Raw genomic sequence first — 19,617 nt, 5'->3', positions numbered from 1 at the left:
GGTGTTTTGTATTTTTCTGACAGTTGCTGATTACGTGTTTCATAATTCGTCATTTATTGCTAGACTAATTTTTAAATCAAAAAATATATAACCCTTTACAATATCTGACTGACCCGTGTCAGGATAAACAGTTAAATCTTAACTAATAGACAAATTATAACAAGCCAATGAATTCTACAATTTTCTATCTATTTATTTGGTTTTTGAAAAATTCAACATCAAATTTATTTCCTTATTAAACAGGGATTTTTTTAAATGCAAAAGTGTATTACATTATTGGAATTTTTCTCTCTTCCTTTATGACTTGCTATATCTATAAATAACAATGACATGAATGTATTATGCAGGTTTTGAATTTTTTTATGAATAGAAGCCTAAAATAATACGTTTTAAAAATAAAACAATATTTAAAATACTATTTAAATTTTTTCACAATCTTTGTGAAGATGAGCTATAAAAAATAATGTGCTTAATGTCTTCATTTTTCCAAGGGTAGAAATCATATTTTACATGAGACCTTGATTTACATTTGTACAGATAAGAATTACGATTCAAAATATTATTTAACAACAAATAATAAAATTCACTCAGTATTTTGAAATACATGCTTTTTACCCTGTTTTCATAAATATTTTCAAAAATATCTTTCTAATTTTCTCAGCCAATATACAATGATTTATTTATTTCAGATTGGTAGTATTGTGGTTTGAGTTTTTATGAAACAAATTTTTCTAGTAAAATTCATATTTCACATTGGATATTACTAATGTTCCCCTTTGAAAAGCAAAAACGTTTTCTTTTAGTATTCTAAAATGGAAACAATACTTTATATCAAAAAATTTAGATTTTGTCATCATTTTCTTTGAAATATTGCATTCACTCAACAAATTATTTTTTTTCTTTAGATCGTTTGAGAGATCTTCCAGTGTTTTGAATTCACTCTTTTTGTTAAATAAATCTTTGACATATAGAATTTTACTTATACTCCAGTTCTTGAAATATATTGATTTCCCCTAAATGTCACAGTGTTATTTCGCAATGGTTGTTGTGCAGATTTTACTTATGAAAGTTACAATATATTAATCAACCTTTTACATTCATTAAACCAACACAACATTTATAAATACACAATAGGTATATTTAAAGGGGCATGTTCACGATTTTGGTCAAATTTGTTTTTTGTTTTTATTATCTAAAATGCTTTAGGAATGCATTTCTAATGATCAAATGAAATTTGAGAGTCAGTTGTACAGTTATAAGCAAGATACTGGGCTTACAACTCTTTGACATGTAAACAAGGCTCATGCCTTGTTTTTGTTTACATAGGTTTAATATACAACTAATAAATCTTTGTTAAGCTGATTTGTTTATTTTCTTATTCATTTTAAGCATAAATAAACAGCTCCTAACGTTTAACACATGCATCTTAAGTCTATAACTTGATTTTTCACTTCTACATTTAAAATGTAAACAAAAGCGTTATTTACATAGTTAAGAATTGCTCTGTAACTGGTTTTTAACTCAACGAATGACACTCAAATTTTGGTTGCCTATTAAAAATGCCTTAATAAAGCATTGTAAACATTAAAATCGGGAGAATAATTTTTGGCCAAAATCGTGAACATGCCCCTTTAAAACACATCCAAAATTATTAAATTTTTAAAGGTATTGACAAAAAATAACCAATATCTGATTTCATATTTTTAAGATACCCTCTAAATATTTTATTATGCATAAATGATTCATCTACAAGTCCTTTTACTCATGGTGCTTAAGTTTAAGTTCTATATCTACCAAACCAAAACCTCAGTCTTCAATTTTTCCAATGATTGTATTTTTATGTCTAAAAAATACTATATTTGACTTTTTGCAAAAAATCTTGGGATCTGGAAAATCGACCATATCTTCATCTGTTTTGAAAAAAAACTGGCGAGTTTACTTTACGAGTTTTCTCAAAAATAGTAAGTTAATCATTTGCCCAGGATTCAAAAAGGTTTTCCATATCATTTTTTTATCACTTTTTTAAAATTCAAATCAAAACCATGTCCTTTATCATGTCTTATAAAAATTCCAAGACATATTAAAGCATCATTTTGACATGAATTCCGCCAACATTACAATATTTATCTTTAAGTTTCCGAAGAAATGTACATTGTGTTAATGTTAACTCTGCATGATTACAAAGAGATTTTTACTGCTTCAATGGCTTTGTCTTTAAGCACTAAAGTAACATCATCTGCATGTTGTAGATTTGCTCTTTCTATCTTCATTTTGGCAATATTTATACCCATTATATCATTATTGATTTTTTGAGTTTTATAGCTAAGATTTCTGCAAGAAATTAACACAATAAAGCTGCTTTTATTGCTAGATTTTAAAATTCATTAAACCATGTGTTGGGCACGTGACAATTATTTATAAATAAATTTGTTCAATCTGATTAGATGGTATGGGACACTTGCCGATATTGATATTGATTAAAGTACACAATCAGCAAAATACTTTTACCTGTTAAGAAGTTTTCAAAGGACTATATATGGTTTGAGCCTAAAATGGCCCCTAAAATGAACATTGTCATTATACTATAAGTCTTTGTTTTATTTGTACAAATATACACTTGAAGTTTTTTCATAATTTTCATTTTGATTTTAGTGCCCACAATTTAAAAATATGACATCATAAAGTTTACCTTTTCCCGCCATTTTCGCATTTTTAGCATAAAACGGCTTGTTTTGAGGCAGTTTTTCTTTAAGGAAACATTGAGCGACTACTTGAACAAACAAAATATTTCCACCAAAGATGTCAATTTTTGGTTGATTTTGATTGAATTATAGAAATAGTGTCACTTCTGACGTCATATACTGCCAGTGAGTGCATATGAATCAAATAAATAGGTGAAAAACATATTTTATGTCAACTCTTTTATAAAATAACACAACAAATTAATGTACCTGAATCATTTTAAAAATAGCGGTTATTGGGGGCCAAATTTGACTAATATCATATATAGTTCTTTCACAAAATTTGACCAAAAAATATGTTTTTAATTTTTTTTGGAATGGTAAAAAAAATAATAGCCCTGGTGGGATTCAAACTCATGACTTATAGATTCGTAGTTAACGCTGTAACCCATTACGCTACGCTGTTTGGTAACAAAATTGGGAAAGATAAGATTTTTTAAGTTATAAAGTTGATTTTACTCTTTATTTCGACCGGAAATACGCCGCAATATTGAAGTGTCCCCTACCACTTTAAAGTAAAATATTCAGTTTTCACGCTAACTTACTTCAAAAACGAGTAGCAGGAAAGCTAGTGGATCCAGAATAAAACTTAAGTTTGTATATCTTTATTGAATATCTGATCCATGGCAATCAGAACAGTACTTAGCATTTTTTCTATAGTATCTGTATCCTGTATATTTGTAATTAGACATGTATATATACAAAAACTTTGTCAGTGAACTTTTAACACCCTTGTTATTTTGTTGCTGTGTTTGAATTTTAACCATCTTTTCATGAAGAATCTGTTATTCCATCATTGAGGTAATTTGAATGTTCAAACACAAGACTTTTTTTTCTATTATAATGGTATAAGTATCCATATAATCATTATCATGTATATATTGAACTTTAAATATATGCATGTACATTGCATTTAATTTCTATGGGTAATTAGCTTTAAACACCATTGATATGTATTCAGTTGGTGTTAGAAATCTAAGTAACTTTTCATCAGTTATTGAAATGTTGCTGTTATTTGATTGCTCAGTCAGAACAAATGTCTTAACCTCCTTCTTGAATGAAAAGAAAGTAAATTGTTATAGAATTTATTTCAATACAGGCTTTTGTCAAGATGAAATGCATGTTTGTCAGTAACAAAAATCAAAAACAAATATATCACATATCATGACCATGTCACTGTTTAACATACTTTGATTGTGTTCCAATAAATTAGATAAATTAATAAACTGAGTTTTTATTTAAAATAGGATTGATAAAGCACTAGTTTTTATTCTGTATTTTCTAAATGATAATGTTATAAAAATATCTGAATCTTTTCTGTTATTGACTTCATATTTTTGAGAATGATCAAACATTACTTTCAGATATAAAAAAGAAAACTTGTGCTTTAACAAATGAAGGTGAATACAATATCACACAAGATATACACTGAAAAGTTAAGAGTTCAAGTTGGCTGTGAGGGCCTTCAGTGAGTGACGGAGTCCAGAAGACTTTTTCTTTGGTTGACTGTCTTTGGCCAGCTCATTACGTTTTACTCTTGTAATGGCATATCCTCGGACTGTCAAAAATAGGCACAAGATGTCCTCAAGTATGATACTTTGAACAATGTCCATGTCGCCATCAATGTCGCCAAACAGTTTATTACAATAATGTTTCACCATGAAAGACTCTAGCACATGTTCTTTAAGGTTGTCACATAACAAAGTTTTGGCAGACAAGTTATGTAAGTTGACATGTTTTCTGATGGACATCTCGAACTCTCGAACTAGGAGGAAAAAGTCGTCACATGGGTAAAGCAGGCCACCACGGTCTTTCTTCGACATCCAGTTGCTGAAGCGGCTTATGAAGGTGGAATTGGGGGACATGAGCACAAGTATTCCAGGCACTTTTTCTTCTTCGGGCAAGCACTCTTTGATCTTGAGTAACGCTTCTTCAACGATCTCGCAATAAAACCACAAACATAAAACAAAATGTTCTGGTCACTGTCTGAGATGGTCTCGTGCTCCGATGCAGCTTTCTTTAGCGCCGATTCCGCTCGCTCCTTGATGAGGTTCCCCATAAGTTCCATCAGCAAAATGTTAACGAAGTTGCAAATACCCTGATTGGTAAAAGTTAAAGTCCCAAATAAAAGCATGTAACCACAAGTAAAATCTGCGCTCACTGTGGTCTGGTGGTACTTCTGAAACATGTACTCCCTGTCCAAGGTACTACACAGGGTCCTCCCCACAGAGAAAACGGTCATGAAGGTATCCAGGAAAAACTGGTGTACTCCCGACAAACACAACACCACACGAGACAACAAAGTGACTTCACTTTCACCGAACAACTTGTGCATGGGGTCCTTGGCAATGCTCTTCAGGGTAGCTTCAAAGATAGCAGGAAAAATATCTGCAATGGAGGTGTGAAGATCTGTGGAGGTGGTCTTGGAGATAGGATTCTCAGCCGTGTTGTTAGCCTCATGTTGATGAGCTATACAGAAGTAAAATGCTTAAAAAAAATAGTTCAGGTGCAAACATACAATTTTACCAAATGGCCATTCATATATTATATGAAATGAATATGATATGAATTATTATTTTTTATAGAAGAGCATTTAATATGAGCGTTTTTGATAAAAATAATATAAGAAATAGAGTTTCCATAAAATCTGTATATTTATATTTAGAGATATATAATTACCTTTGAGATGGGGTTTTTCATGTTGTTTGGTGACATGCCCACGGAAACCGGCTATGGTTTTCAGGACTCTTTTTTGGGCTTCTTGTGTTGCACATAGTTGTCATCGTCCTCTGAATAATCTCCCAGCAATACATCAAGATCTATATCATCATCCCAAGAAAGAAAGTCTGACTTAGACATTTTACCATGTGGACGTTCAAGGCAGAGGTGGTCAAGATCAATTATATTTTGCGTAAAAATATATTAAAAACAAAACAGAGTATCTAAATAATCAAAATTATCTAAACATACCTTAATTGATGCTCCTTTAATTCACACTTCAAAGGGAAGAACCATATCTCGTCCAAACTGCATCATCGTTTGTGAAGAAATTAACTAGTGTGATTAGGCCTAATTAACATTTGTTTTTTGTAGCGTACGAACATCAAAGCCAGATATTGGGCCCCATTAAAACAAATTCCAAACCATTTATAACGTTCCTGCATGATGCGAGACAAAAGATAATATATATATATATTTGTCCCATGGCACTAAAAACTAAATATCATGCTCCAATTATTGGCATTTTAACGAAGATTTAATAACGGTAAGTTTTGTTTACATTGTCGGTAACCGCCATCTTAGATCTCGCACAGTCCGAGAACTGGAAATTACGAACAATAGGGACCTCGGGATTTCGCGAGATTTCGATCATTTGCCAATCTCTGTTATTTATGTCTCTGCCGTAATTTTCTTTTTGTTAAGTGTACAAAAAAGGATTTGTTACGCGATGCTAGTCATTCATTAACAAATCCCTTTAACACCCCAAATCCTTCATCGACATTGTCTCTGTTTGGAATTACCAAACATTTCTTTCATTTATGCTACTTTCTGTTTTGTTTATATATGCACGACTTTTGCCAATTTGTGAAATTGTCGAAATCAAGAAAGTTTATGTCATTACCCGATTTTGTCGGGTATAAGAGAAAAGGCAGATGATAATTTTTTTTTGAAAACTTTCAAACTGCAAGTCCCAAAAACCACTTCAGGTAACTTCACATATACGGACTATTCATTTAAGGTATAATCCTTATTATAAGGGATATTACATAATATATAATTTTATATAAGACGTTCATTTAATGGATACAACAACCAAATTGATCCTCGATTGGTTTTTTTTCTTTCGACATTTAATAAAACAAGGATTGAAGATTATCTAGTTAATTCGTCGACTAAAATTTGTGGTTACAATAGTAATTATTCAATGACTGATGTACTAGCTTTAATTTTTATAGACACATGCTGCACTGCGAAACAAACTTAAAAATTAAGATCTTTGAGAATAATGTGTTGGTTCCTCCTGAGGTTCTGGATCTTGGAAAGTGACGAAGGCCATCTCAAACAAGATAAACACCTTATCCTCTTCTGGACAAATACCATCTCGAATAAAGAGTTGTGTATAAGAAATAACACTATCCCTCTATCTCAGCATATACGTACGAGAAAATGGAAATGGCTTGCCGATGTACAGTTGTATGTAGAATGCACTCAAGTTTCATCCAAAATGGTAGCAATGAGGTGGGCTCCAATGGAAATAAAAAAAGAGGGAGACCTAAGGAGACATGAAAGAGATCAGTAAAGAAGGAAATAGGGGATAACAACTCTCCATGGAGATCGACTCAAGACAGATCAACATGAAAATCACAGATTGACATCCTTAAGCGCTAAACCAACACAAAGAGTACTTTGTAAGTAAAGAAAGTAATTATTTCACTCCACAAAGTCATATTTTTAGAACAGAGCGGAAATGTACATGTAACTGCTTATAAACAGAACAATAATTAACATTTCTATTTAAAAAAATGTACGGAGTGTTAAATTTGATTGTGTAAAACAAATGATCATTAAAATAAGGAAAATGCGCCGGATCATTCTTCACTTAGTTAGTTAAGATAGACGTAACAGTTTTTTGGTTTTTAATGATGACACGACATTGAAAATTAGAAAAACACAACAAAAGAAAATAATATTACATTTGAGAGGTCTTATCAAAAGTATGCATGATCATTTTTAATGGCTTTTTAATATAGATGTCACATAAATCGTTTTTAAATGATATGCTCTGTATATCATGCATTTTAAGAGAGCTACATGAATAACATTTAATGCATATAAGTAAAGACGAAATGAAATGCAATCCTTGACGGCATCGATATAAAATCAGCTGAGGCGTCTGATTTCTAGCGAATCTCTGTTGCTGATATTGATCTGAATCATTTTGGAAAAAACCACTCTATATCTTTAAATAAAATGAAAAATATTAAATTATAAAATTTGAAAAAAATCATTTCAAGTATAAACATTTCTAATAAAATTTCTAATATTTCTTATACAACTTGGAAAACGTTTACTTACAAGTCTTCATCTATCTTCACCAGAACAGTACCTTTCCTATTTTTGTCAAAGGCTTTTTGAATTTTATCGTTTTCTGATTTTGGAAACGACACCCATTTGCCGTGTCTAGTCTTCCATTCCCAAGAACAAGGTTTATCACTAAAGTTACAATGTGTTGCATTCTTTCCTCTCAAAGCTTCGATTTCATACTCAATTGTTGGACTGCTTCTTTTACATCCCTCTGCTGACTTATCCTTTTCTGGCAAGTTTTTACCAACTTGCGTCTTTTCTTTATTCTTGTCTCTAGGACTTTTGCTAGACAATGCATTTACTAGACTTTCTTCGTTGGTTTTGCTTCTAGTACCTAGGTTTACAATTTAATTTAAGTCAATACTCAAAATGACACTTTATTTTGACCTCATTCTTTGGATGTAGATCAAATTGGACATTACCTGACCGTGTAATCTGTAATTTCATTAACATTACTCATGATCAGGAATGAAATAGAAAATATCTAAAATCTTCAGTTTGAATTATTCTTATTATTCTAAGAAAAGTAATTGAACAAGAGATACATGGGCGATATCGCTAACCTAAACAACAGTTCTTGTATCTTTTTTAAAATTGTTGGATATGAAACTGTTCAAAAAATATTTAAGATACTAATAGAACTCACCTCCCCAACAATTTATATAAAAAAAAAACCTTTATCGACGTCATGTCCTAAAATCTTATTTGTATCTACTCACCAATGTTAATATTCCAGGATAACAAATTTTGAAAATGAACTATAAATAACTATGAGAAGTGTAAAAAGGTCACTGTGACCTTGATAATATGATATGATGATTACGGATATTTGTATAGTAATTTTACAAATTGTAGCTGTGTAGTTCCTGTAAAAAAATTAATGACACGATTTTATATAAATTTCTTTATTAAACATGAGTCCCTCTTTGGACTCCAGTATTGGCCTTTGGGTTGGGAAACGATTTTAACAACTTTGAATCTACTCTATTTGAGGATCAATGAACAGTTATCTCACAAATTGTGGCATAGTAATTCTTGAATGTTTAAAAAAACATTTTCACAATTTTTCCATTTAATATCTTTGGACCCAATTTTCGGCCACAGTATTTGACAAGGGGTCAGGGTTTTAACAATAAAAAAGATGCTTGCAAGGGGTCTTAGTTTGAACAATTTAAAATAAAAAAATATTCAAGAATGCTTGTATACGGTGGTATTCCCCCAATCGTAGCATTGTAGATCTTAAAAAGAAGACTATAAAGCATTCTATGTTAAAATTTAAAGCCGGGCACTCATTATTAGTTTGAGTATTTGCGGTTCTAACAATATAAAAATATTACAAGTTTTGGTGTAGATATTGGTATTTGTTGTACATTGGTTCTTGAGGAGAACATTTTTAAAGACAAACACCTTTTTTCACTGTTTTGTGATTATCTCCCTTAGCAATTTTGAAAATCCCAATAATTAGGATGCTTTGAACCATTTTTGCTTCAATTTGAAACAGTGATTCAAGAGAAAAAGTAAAATATGTACAATTTTACAGACAGACGTACGGACAGACTGGTGGATGTACGACACGCAATGGCTGGTTCGTAAAGCTCACTTGAATCTTCAATTCAGGTGAGCTAAAAAGCCATGGAAGGGCTACGAATTCCAAAATAATTGACGAGATTGTTGAATAAACCTTTGATAATAGATGAAAATATTATTTGCGGTCAATAAAATATATAAAGTGGTGTTGTGATGATAAATTATTTCTATAATTTTACTCTGTTTTTTAATTAACACTTACCATCATTTGCAGCCACCATTTTTGAATTATCTTTTCGAGAGTTATGTTGTTCTCTCATTCTTCTCAATGTAGTTTCGTCAAAAGGGTCGCTGATTAATAAAAATAAAGCAAAGTCTAACAGTCGCATACATACATGCATGCCTGCATGCATACATGCATACATGCATTTATACATACATACATAATGTGTTTTAAATTACTTCTTTTCTTGAAATTGTGACTTTTCGCGATTTAAAAGGGGTCACGGTATTAAAACAAATTAACTCTTATCATACTTGCTTGCTTTCATACATTATCCAAAACGCAACACTTTTAACTTTCAAGAACTTTTGTTCAATACATTTATTGTTAATGTATAATGAGATTTAAACAGCTTTGCAGCCAGACAAGAGAAAGCCAACGTTAAAGTTTTTGGTCACTTTGTTTTCTGAGAAAAAAGATTGTGAAACAGTTCACGCTAGTTTTATTGTCTTAATTATTATTTCGACTTGAGTAAGGCTAAACAACCTCGTATAAACTTAGGTTTTTAACCTTTTATTGCAGTGTACTAAACTTTACCGTGGTTCTATAGAAGCAGTTTAAGATTTTAACAAATTATAAACGAACGGAGAGACATACAAGCAGGTTAATAGATAATGTTACCTGTAAAACTGTTAGGGTAAACTTTGAAACCTTGTACGCCTGTATTGAATTTGTATTTGATATTTATAAATTCAATAATTACTTAATAACAGACCATAATGAAACATCATATCTCCCTTCGTATCCAAATCTGTAGTTACTTTTTTTACCATTAGGCCATCGTACCTGTTAAACGAAAAAAATGTTTTAAACAACAATTTAAATTTTGAAAATGCAAAAATAATTTTAATTTTCATAAAATCTTAATACATTGTATTATTTCAAAAACTAAATGTTAACTACAAATGTTTATCATTATTGTTTGTCAGTATTTATTTTTTATCTTGCTAACGACGTGTTATGAATGGAATCAGTTTTTACTTGTCTATAGTGAATTTTAATTTACAAACAAGTTTAATATACTATTTTGTTTGAATCCTGTGTTCATGTACTTGTATTTATACATGTATTAAAATTAAATTTATCATACTGTAAACATTCCTATGCACTGTATGTTGCTTATAGTTCACACGAATTTTACGAAGTAAACTACATTACGCTAATCTAATCTTTGCTTTTGAGTGACATTACATGGACGGTCTTGTCTTTTTTCACCCTGTACACAGATCCAATATTACCCTCCCCGCCATCTTGATCAAACCACTTCCAGTCTGGACCTGCATAAAAAAGTGTACATAGAAAAGGGTTGTTTTGTGCAAATATCTGGTCAATCTAAATGATTTCTTAAAGCAACCTTTTATTTTGATGTAACGTTAAGTATATTTCTCACCCCTTTTAACAAGACATCCAACAGCAATATTCTCTCTTTGTAGTAGAATTCTAGGTTCGTCGCAGACGACAACATGGGATGATTGATCATTACCATCAGTGTCATAGTGGTAAGGAAATACCATGCTTGTATCCCACTCAACAGAAACGTTATGATCTGCAAAAGTCAAATTTCACTTGATTTTAAACGAAGACCCACGCTAACACACATACATACAGACATATTTTAATGCTTTATGTAAATAACAAATTGATAAAATGATTCTATTTTCATCCCTTTCAAACTTGCATGCTCTAATGCGAGTGCTCAGCAGTTCATTTATTGAAAAATAATTGTATCACAGTGACAAGATAGTGGTAGCTTTGACAAAATAAAACATCTTCAAATTCTAACTTTCACTGCCCAGTAACGCTGTAACTGTTTTAAATGTTTAAAACTATTCTGAATTTTACGGTTTAAATACACAAATCTTGAAAAATGTTATCCGCAGCAATTGCTTCTTTCAACGTAATTTACTTACAATCAGGCCTATGTCCAATGACTGTTCCAGACCTATTCGAATCTTGCCCGAAATATGGCCAATGTAATCCTCTTCGAACACGTGTCCCTATGGGTGGGAGCTTAGAATCCTTCTCACCGTATAAATCATTTTCAATGGAGTCCCTTGAGTAGTAATTCATCTGATATGCTTCTCTATTCGTCAATATCTCATATATATCACTCTGTGTTAGAGTTAAAAAGCAGTAATTTATATTTATTTAGAATGAATTAACGCAGGCATCGTTTTTGAAAGTGGGGGCCAGACTCATCTGTTAATTTTCTTATTTTCATTTCGATTTCTTACATCTTCCATGGTGGGAGAAACTTCAAAGCAATTCAGTTTTTTAAATGTAAATTTAAGAAAAAATGTTTGTTAGGGGGGAGGGGGATTAATATAGTCAGCCATGCCAAGTTCAGTGATATTTCGTATAAAATATACTGCTTACAGTAAGAATTGTATAGTTTTTTGAAATTTTAGCACATAATAACATCGATATACGTCTGCGTTTGTCTTATTTGGCATATACACTCCATTAAATGCTGACCAGTGTATATTAAAATTATTACTCATCTGTCAAGAATAATTTGCTTGCATTATTTGTTATGTATGACAATGAGTTTCAGTATTAAAGTATTTTGTACTATATTCATTTTCTTCTTACGAAATATCGTGTTACAGTTTTATAAAAAGGTGGAAATAGCGATGGGTAAACCCTTACATAAAACAATACCGGTAGTTTTTTTCAGGAGCACATTAAGGATGTTGGATGGACAACGAATTAACCACTTTATCTCCCCTAAATTTCAGATATAATTTGTTTAGTAAAAAACCAAATAGTTTTAATTAAGAGTTTTGATGATTTGCTATGTTTTTATACCGACCTTTTCTTATGAAACTAATTTCGTCAAAAAATGGACACGTCCAGCCTTCTTAAGTGACCCAGGAAAATTAATTATGTATATCTTCAAATGATAGGTAAATAATATTTCTAAGCTATAAGTAATTGTTTACTAAATCTTTCTCTGTTGTGACTCCGGGTCCCTCTGAGGCAATCACAGCTGCTGTTACATCACCCATAGAATAATCAACTGTTGGCATTTTGCCAATTATTTCAGATGCAATTATCTGTAAATATAAACTTTGTATATAATAATGTTAAACCTGTAAGTGTTAAAATCAATAGAATCAATCAATTTATTTGATTACATTTATGTTGTGTTTAATGTCTTTTTATATGGATTACACTAAAAAACATTATATAATACCATATACTACATGTGAATACGCATTTGTTACTTGTACGTATGTATTCATTACCATATTATTAGAATATCTTGCAAACTGTGCAGTTCCTTCGACATTTAAAAGTTTTCCACACTTTGATGAATATACCACTGACCCTAAGAAACACTGTGTAGAGAAAAAAGTTATTAATGAATAGTCAATGCTACAATGTAAATCTACGATACACATTTCTAATCTATTGTGCCAATTAAGATTTCACTTACAGGAACGTATGAAAGCATTAACTAACTTAAGTTTATCATAAATATCCGAATTAATAACCAATAAATACCATGTCTGGATCTCTTCCAACCGGCACAGCCACTATGTGATACACTTTACGCAGACTTCCTAATAATTGTAGTACAGCCACTTTCTGAAATGGAATTTTATATATTTAAACTTTAATTGCTATCAAAACACATAAAAACCATTCATTTTCTTCTTAACTTATATTGACTTAATCTTAGCTGAATTTGGACTAATTATTAAATGTTCCAAATTAGATATTAATCGTCTAAATTCTACTAAATGAAAGTGCAAAAATATACTTCATCTCTTTCGATTTCACTGTCCATTGTGATATCCTCAGTGGTTGTTGCATGTCCCCCGGTCATGATAACTAATATTTCCCTAATGGAAAATGGTCCAATCAAACCTTGGTTTCCTATCGAGAATATTCAAATGCACAATCAAATGAATGATAAACAAGAGGCCCAGGGGCCACATCGCTCACCTGAGCAACAATTGCCTTAATTCTGATCAAATTAGCATTACAGTATCAAAATATCTTGACAACTAAGTACAGTAGATCTTGCTAAAAAAAATGAAAATCTGCCAATTTTTATCTACCTCTTTCTTTTGGTAAATACCAAGCCCCTTTTGTTGTTGTACCTGTAAGAAGATTTTTCTCTATTCCTATATACCCCCCCCCCATTTTGTGGCCCCAATTTTCTCTAGGGTATCATGGTTTCATCAAACTTATATCTGCATAATCTGTGCTTTCACACTAAGTACTGAGTTTTGGACCGAAAAACTTTCCCAGAATATTTTTAAAGATTTTCTCTATATATTCCTATGTAAAAATTCAAACCGCCATCACGGCCCCGCCCTACCACTAGGGACTGTGATTTTGAATTTACACTACCCGAGGATGCCTCTACACAAGTTTAAGCTTTTCCGGCCAAATGGTCTTTAAAAAGAAGATCTTTAAAGATTTTCTCTATATATTCCTATGTAAAAATTCATTCCCCACTGCGGCCTCACCATACCACTGGACTATTATTTTAACAAACTTGAATCTATACGATTTGGAAATGCTTCCACTCAGATTTGGGCTTTCCCGGCCTAATAGTTTTGAGAAGATTTTTTAGATATTTTCTCTATGCATAAAAATGTATCCCCCATTGTTGCCCCGCCCTACCCCCAGGGACAATGATTTGAACAAACTTGTTTTTACATTATCTGATCATGGTTACCCGCCATTTTGAGCTTTCTTGGTCTAATAGTTTTTGAGAAGAAGATTTTTAAAGATTTCTCTATATTTTCCTATGTAAGACTTGATCCCCAAATTGTGGCCCCAGCCTACCCCCAGGGACCATGATTTGAACAACTTGAATCTACACTACCTGAGGATGCTTCCATACAAATTTGAGCTTGCCTGGCCTAATAGTTTTTGAGAAGAAGATTTTTATAGATTTTCTCTATATATTCCTATGTAAAACTTGATTCCCCAATTTTGGCCCCACCCTACCCCCGGGGACCATGATTTTAACAAACTTGAATGTACACTACCTGTGGATGCTCCCATTTTAATTTGAGATTTCCTGGCCTAATGTTTTTGAGAAGAAGATTTTTAAAGATTTTCTCTATATATTCCTATGTAAAACTTGATCCCCCAATCGTGGCCCCTCCCTATCCCCGGGGACCATGATTTGAACAAATTTGAATCTACACTACCTGTGGATGCTCCCATTTTAATTTGAGATTTCCTGGCCTAATGTTTTTGAGAAGAAGATTTTTATAGATTTTCTCTATATATTCCTATGTAAAACTTGATCCCCAATTGTGGCCCCACCCTACCCCCGGGGACCATGATTTGAACAAACTTGAGTTTACAATATCTGTGGATGCTCCCATTTTAATTTGAGCTTTTCTGGCCCAGTAGTTTTTGAGAGGAAGATTTTTAAAGATTTTCTCTATATATTCCTATGTAAAACTTGATCCCCCAATTGTGGGCCCTCCCTACCCCCGGGGACCATGATTTGAACAAATTGGAATCAACACTACCTGAGGATGCTCCCATTTTAATTTGAGCTTTCCTGGCCCAAAAGTTTTTGAGAAGAAGATTTTTAAAGATTTTCTCTATATATTCCTATGTAAAACTTGATCCCCCAATTGTGGCCCCTCCCTACCCCCAGGGACCATGATTTGAACAAACTTGAATCTACACTATATGAGGATGCTTCCACTCAAATTTGAGCTTTCCTGGCCTAATAGTTTTTGAGAAGAAGATTTTTAAAGATTTTCTCTATATATTCCTATGTAAAACTTGATCCCCCAATTGTGGCCCCTCCCTACCCCCGGGGACCATGATTTGAACAAACTTGAATCTACACTACCTGAGGATGCCTCCACACAAGTTTTAGCTTTTCAGGCCAAATAGTTTTTGAGAAGAAGATTTTTGAAAAATACCAACAAATTTTCAATAATGCTCAATTATCTCCCCTTTATAGAGGGCGTGGTCCTTCATTTGAACAAACTTGAATCCCCTTAACCTAGTGGTGCTTTGTGCCATATTTGGTTTGAAATCTGCCCAGTGGTTCTTGTGAAGAAGATGAAAATGTGAAAAGTTAACAACGACAACGACAACGACGACAACGACAACGACAGACAACGGACAAATTGTGATCATAAAAGCTCACTTGAGCCTTTGGCTCAGGTGAACTAAAAACGAGTATTTTTTTTAGAATACCTAATATCCGATACTTTTTGCGATTATCTAATTTTCGTTTTTTTCGCGATATCTTTTAAATCGCAAAGTTTTAAATACGCAGATATTATAATCTGTATTATTTTATATAAGAATCTTTTTAAATGACTGGCGTAAATTAAAAATGCTACACTTTTCCCCCATTTTTGCAAATTTTGTGACACGCGAAAAAAAAAAGGATATACGGTAATATGAATAGTTATTATGAAGTCAAATAGAAATCTACTTCGAACAAAATTACAATTGTATTTCAACTCAGAATAACAGTTTCTTAGATTGTTTTGCTTTCAAGTTCTTTTTTGCAAATTTCGTATTTTGAATAATTCTGGGTAAAAATTCATTTACATGTAAACTGATTCAATAATTTATTGAGCTATATATATTCATAAAGTTTTAAGAAGGCTTATCCTCAGATTTCATTAAGCTCCTTAAAATAGCTTTTTGTAAAGATATAAGAAAATATTCAAGTTTTAAATCGTAAGTATTCATAAAAATGAAGCATTTTTCTTAACTAATTACAAATGTAGAGTCGATTGCTTGAAATTTTTATCAATTGACCATCCAGCCTCCCTGAAGCGCTCTTTAATAATAAATATTTCATATTGGTGAGTAAATTTGATTAATTGCCTGTAAACAAGTCGTTGGCAGCTAATATAAGTGCTTTTCCTAACGGTGATGGTCCCTCACATTCTATGTCATCTGAAATAAGTTTATATTAGAATTTAAACAGTATATAAACGTGTAAAATAAAGGTGTTAAACAATAGTTTAAAAAGCTCTGTATTTTCTTTTAGAATATACCTTCAGTAAAACTGCCACAATGTCAACATATATATTTCCCTTTCATTCATTAATTTATCTCTTTAGATAACTCATACCTAGTAAGTGTAAAATGGCATTGTAATCATTGGAGAAGTTTTGTACAATCTTAACTTCTCTTCCAAACGTTATGACAGCAACCCTGTGGTTGACAACGGGTTGATCTGCGTAACCTAGAAGATACGAAAACATGTATTTTTAACTTTACATGATAATGTTAAAGTTCGCTATTTATACAAATATGTATCAAATACAAAAAACAAAGAATATATAGATAGCCATGATACAATTGAAACAATGGTGAAACGTTACACAGCTTCCTAAGATTTAGATCATAATTAAGTGTATATTTCACAAAATCACCTTACCCTTAATTATTGATCGAAAGGCCTCCTTTATTTGAGCGATACCTTCCCCTTTCACGCTGCTTGATGTATCGAGTAAGAATACAACAGGCACGTCATTATTACGCCGTTCCATATCTCATGCAGAAATTCTAAATTAAATTGAACCGAGCAGCTATTAAAATATATTAATTTTACAATGTATTTGACCAAGACATATTTTTTGAAATTACCCCAATTATTTGATAATTTTCAGAAGTGTTTTTAAAGTTAACATCAGATTGACAACATCAATTTTGTACGTTTTTGTAATAAACATACTTACTTCGGATTTTCCTAAAGGTTATTATTCACCAGAACAACGAGATGTTGGATTGCAAATATATACAAAGTGTAATATTTCCTTATGTATTTTGTATCTAAATTTGGAATATATAATCGATGTACATTTATATAGTACTTTTAATCTCTGCAATGCTGGCTGATATCCGGTTATAAATTTCAATCAAGCTGTGGTTTAAAATAACATTTTTAAAAAATTAAGAGCAAGCATAATTTGAAATGTAGATGTTTAATAATTTAATTGTTTGATATCTTGTGTTAGAGACATTATTGTCTTAATTTTTCTTTTTGGAAAATATTTTATGTTGACTAGTTCTCTTGCATTTTTATTTCATCTGCTTTAATATTTACCTTCTAACAAAATACATGGAGTTTGTTTGATGATTTTATGCAAAAACTTTAAGGATGTCCCAGATATATGTAAAGAATGTTTATATGTAGGTTAATTTTTCCATTCTTTTGATTGTCATACTGTGTCCACATTGATTTACGAATGTATATCGTTGGATGTTATCTCGTTCTGTCATGTATTATCTACATGTTGATAATTGAACATGTGTGTAAATACTACAACACATGTATGTATAGCAAGACTGAAACACCCACTTCCCATTCAAATCAATAACGTGACAAAACTTGAAATCAAGAAATTGATATTTTTCTACGCGTGCTTATTATAACTGTCAACTTTGTGCGATTGACAAAAATCTTTAGTGACAGTAAAACACTTTTAGATTGGCAAAATAAGTATTAAGGAAAGAGCCAGAGTCGTTGGAGTGATGCTGACTGGATTGCTCCTTGGACAGGTTGTACTCACTTTAAAACTGCCACTGTAAACGTATTTTCTTTTGCGTGGATACTGTTTGGCTGTATATTTTTCAACACGTCAGCGTTGACTTGATTAAGCACACTTTTGAATGTACCTATTCATCTACTTATATATTTGACATTTGGCGATTTACTTGAAGATCAGATTCAGCTTCAAAGTATGTTAGGCCCGTAAATGAAGTATCCGTAGATGTACTATTCAATTCAAGCAATCTTTCCTCCTTTAAGATGGTTCTTTTATTTGGTCCAAAGCATTGGGCTATGTCAAAAAAGGAAATGATTTAAGGTATTTAATCACCATATTTTAGATACAATGTAAATCTCATAGTTTTCTAATGAAGTGATTTATTTGGTTCAAAGTCGAGAAGACGGTTTATGATTTGACTCCTACAGATTTGTTAACATTCCTTAGAGGGATATCTTGTTTGGCCAGCTCATCTTATTTTTTCAATTTCAAATAACTATTGTATATTTGAAATATTATTATGGTAATTAAACTGTGTCTTTGCAGGTTGTCCCGTCCCCGTTTCCAAAGATTGTAACTCTGTCACATTCATTAGTGTTTAAAGAATACCATAAAACCATCTAGTATATAAAAATCAAATCCCAGAATTTGTGCTTTATAATTATTTTTTCAAAGTGCCTTAAGTGAATCAATAACCAAAAATGTTGTGGTACTTTTATAACGCATGAACGAAAATGTGTTAACTTGCTTTCAAATCTAGAATATTTTTCAAAAAAAATTAAATCTTACGAGCAATCTCTCTCTCTCTCTCTCTCTCTCTCTCTCTCTGATAACAAATCATTAAAAAAATTAATACAATAGTTTCATTTTAATAATTAAAACTTATGAAAACACGTTAATATAATGCTATAAGTATAAGCCAGTTACATCTATGACGTCACACATTGCACCATTGCTTTCAATATTATATCGATATATCGAAAAATATCGATATTATGCATATCGTGAAATTTAAACTCTGATGATTAAGATAAGTGCTTAATCGGCGTCAAGAGCAATTATTTCAACAACAAAAATTAATGGACATTTATTAGATATGCATGAACCAAGGAATATTTTCAACCATGGTTTGAAACCAGGGAAAACATTTTAAATTTTCTATAATAAGTCTTTTAAATTATTACCATACCAAAAATACAATTCCACTCGTAGATTTAATTATGTAAAGGTAATAATTAATATATGAATTTTTGTATCATTGTGTCAAAAAAATGACGAATTAATATTGTCTAAAAATTCCTAAAAAATGTGTATACTTTTCTTAGTATGCGCCTGGTATCTAGGTCTATGTTATTGTTATCAAATATGTGGATTGTAATCAGTGTGTCTAGATTTATAAATTTATAAACAGTTTGTAATAAGTGTTCCTAATTAATATACATTTAAAAAAATATTTTACAAAACCAAGATAATGAGG

The 19,617-nt window shown here is 31.5% G+C and overlaps 2 protein-coding genes across 4 annotated transcripts; both read right to left on the bottom strand.

Moving 5' to 3' along the window:
- Positions 1-3,417: 3,417 nt before the first annotated feature.
- On the bottom strand, positions 3,418-5,608 carry LOC128175787 (uncharacterized). Its single transcript, XM_052841627.1, has 3 exons — positions 5,593-5,608; positions 5,421-5,498; positions 3,418-5,210 (listed from the first exon to the last, which is right to left on the bottom strand). The coding sequence occupies exons 1-3, from the start codon at positions 5,606-5,608 to the stop codon at positions 4,582-4,584; spliced, it is 723 nt and encodes a 240-aa protein (XP_052697587.1). The 3' UTR covers positions 3,418-4,581.
- Positions 5,494-17,681, bottom strand: LOC128175139 (uncharacterized). 3 transcript variants are annotated; one of them, XM_052840561.1, is made up of 14 exons: positions 17,331-17,681; positions 17,030-17,157; positions 16,721-16,834; positions 16,471-16,542; positions 13,403-13,518; positions 13,144-13,227; positions 12,885-12,977; positions 12,579-12,692; positions 11,547-11,748; positions 11,027-11,182; positions 10,828-10,913; positions 10,340-10,422; positions 9,616-9,704; positions 5,494-8,160 (listed from the first exon to the last, which is right to left on the bottom strand). In XM_052840561.1, exons 2-14 carry the CDS (start codon positions 17,139-17,141, stop codon positions 7,814-7,816), a joined length of 1,668 nt encoding a protein of 555 aa, XP_052696521.1. In that variant the 5' UTR covers positions 17,142-17,157; positions 17,331-17,681; the 3' UTR covers positions 5,494-7,813. The 3 variants fall into 3 exon arrangements, with proteins under 3 accessions (XP_052696521.1, XP_052696523.1, XP_052696522.1); XM_052840563.1 differs by having other exon boundaries at positions 10,352-10,422; XM_052840562.1 differs by lacking the exon at positions 17,331-17,681 and having other exon boundaries at positions 17,030-17,308.
- Between the last annotated feature and the right edge of the window lie 1,936 nt (positions 17,682-19,617).

This window comes from Crassostrea angulata, chromosome 3 (assembly GCF_025612915.1).
Source record: "Crassostrea angulata isolate pt1a10 chromosome 3, ASM2561291v2, whole genome shotgun sequence".
Classification (NCBI taxonomy): domain Eukaryota; kingdom Metazoa; phylum Mollusca; class Bivalvia; order Ostreida; family Ostreidae; genus Magallana; species Magallana angulata.
The sequence above is the reverse complement of the archived record's forward strand: the minus strand, read 5'-3'. Positions and strand labels throughout refer to the sequence as shown.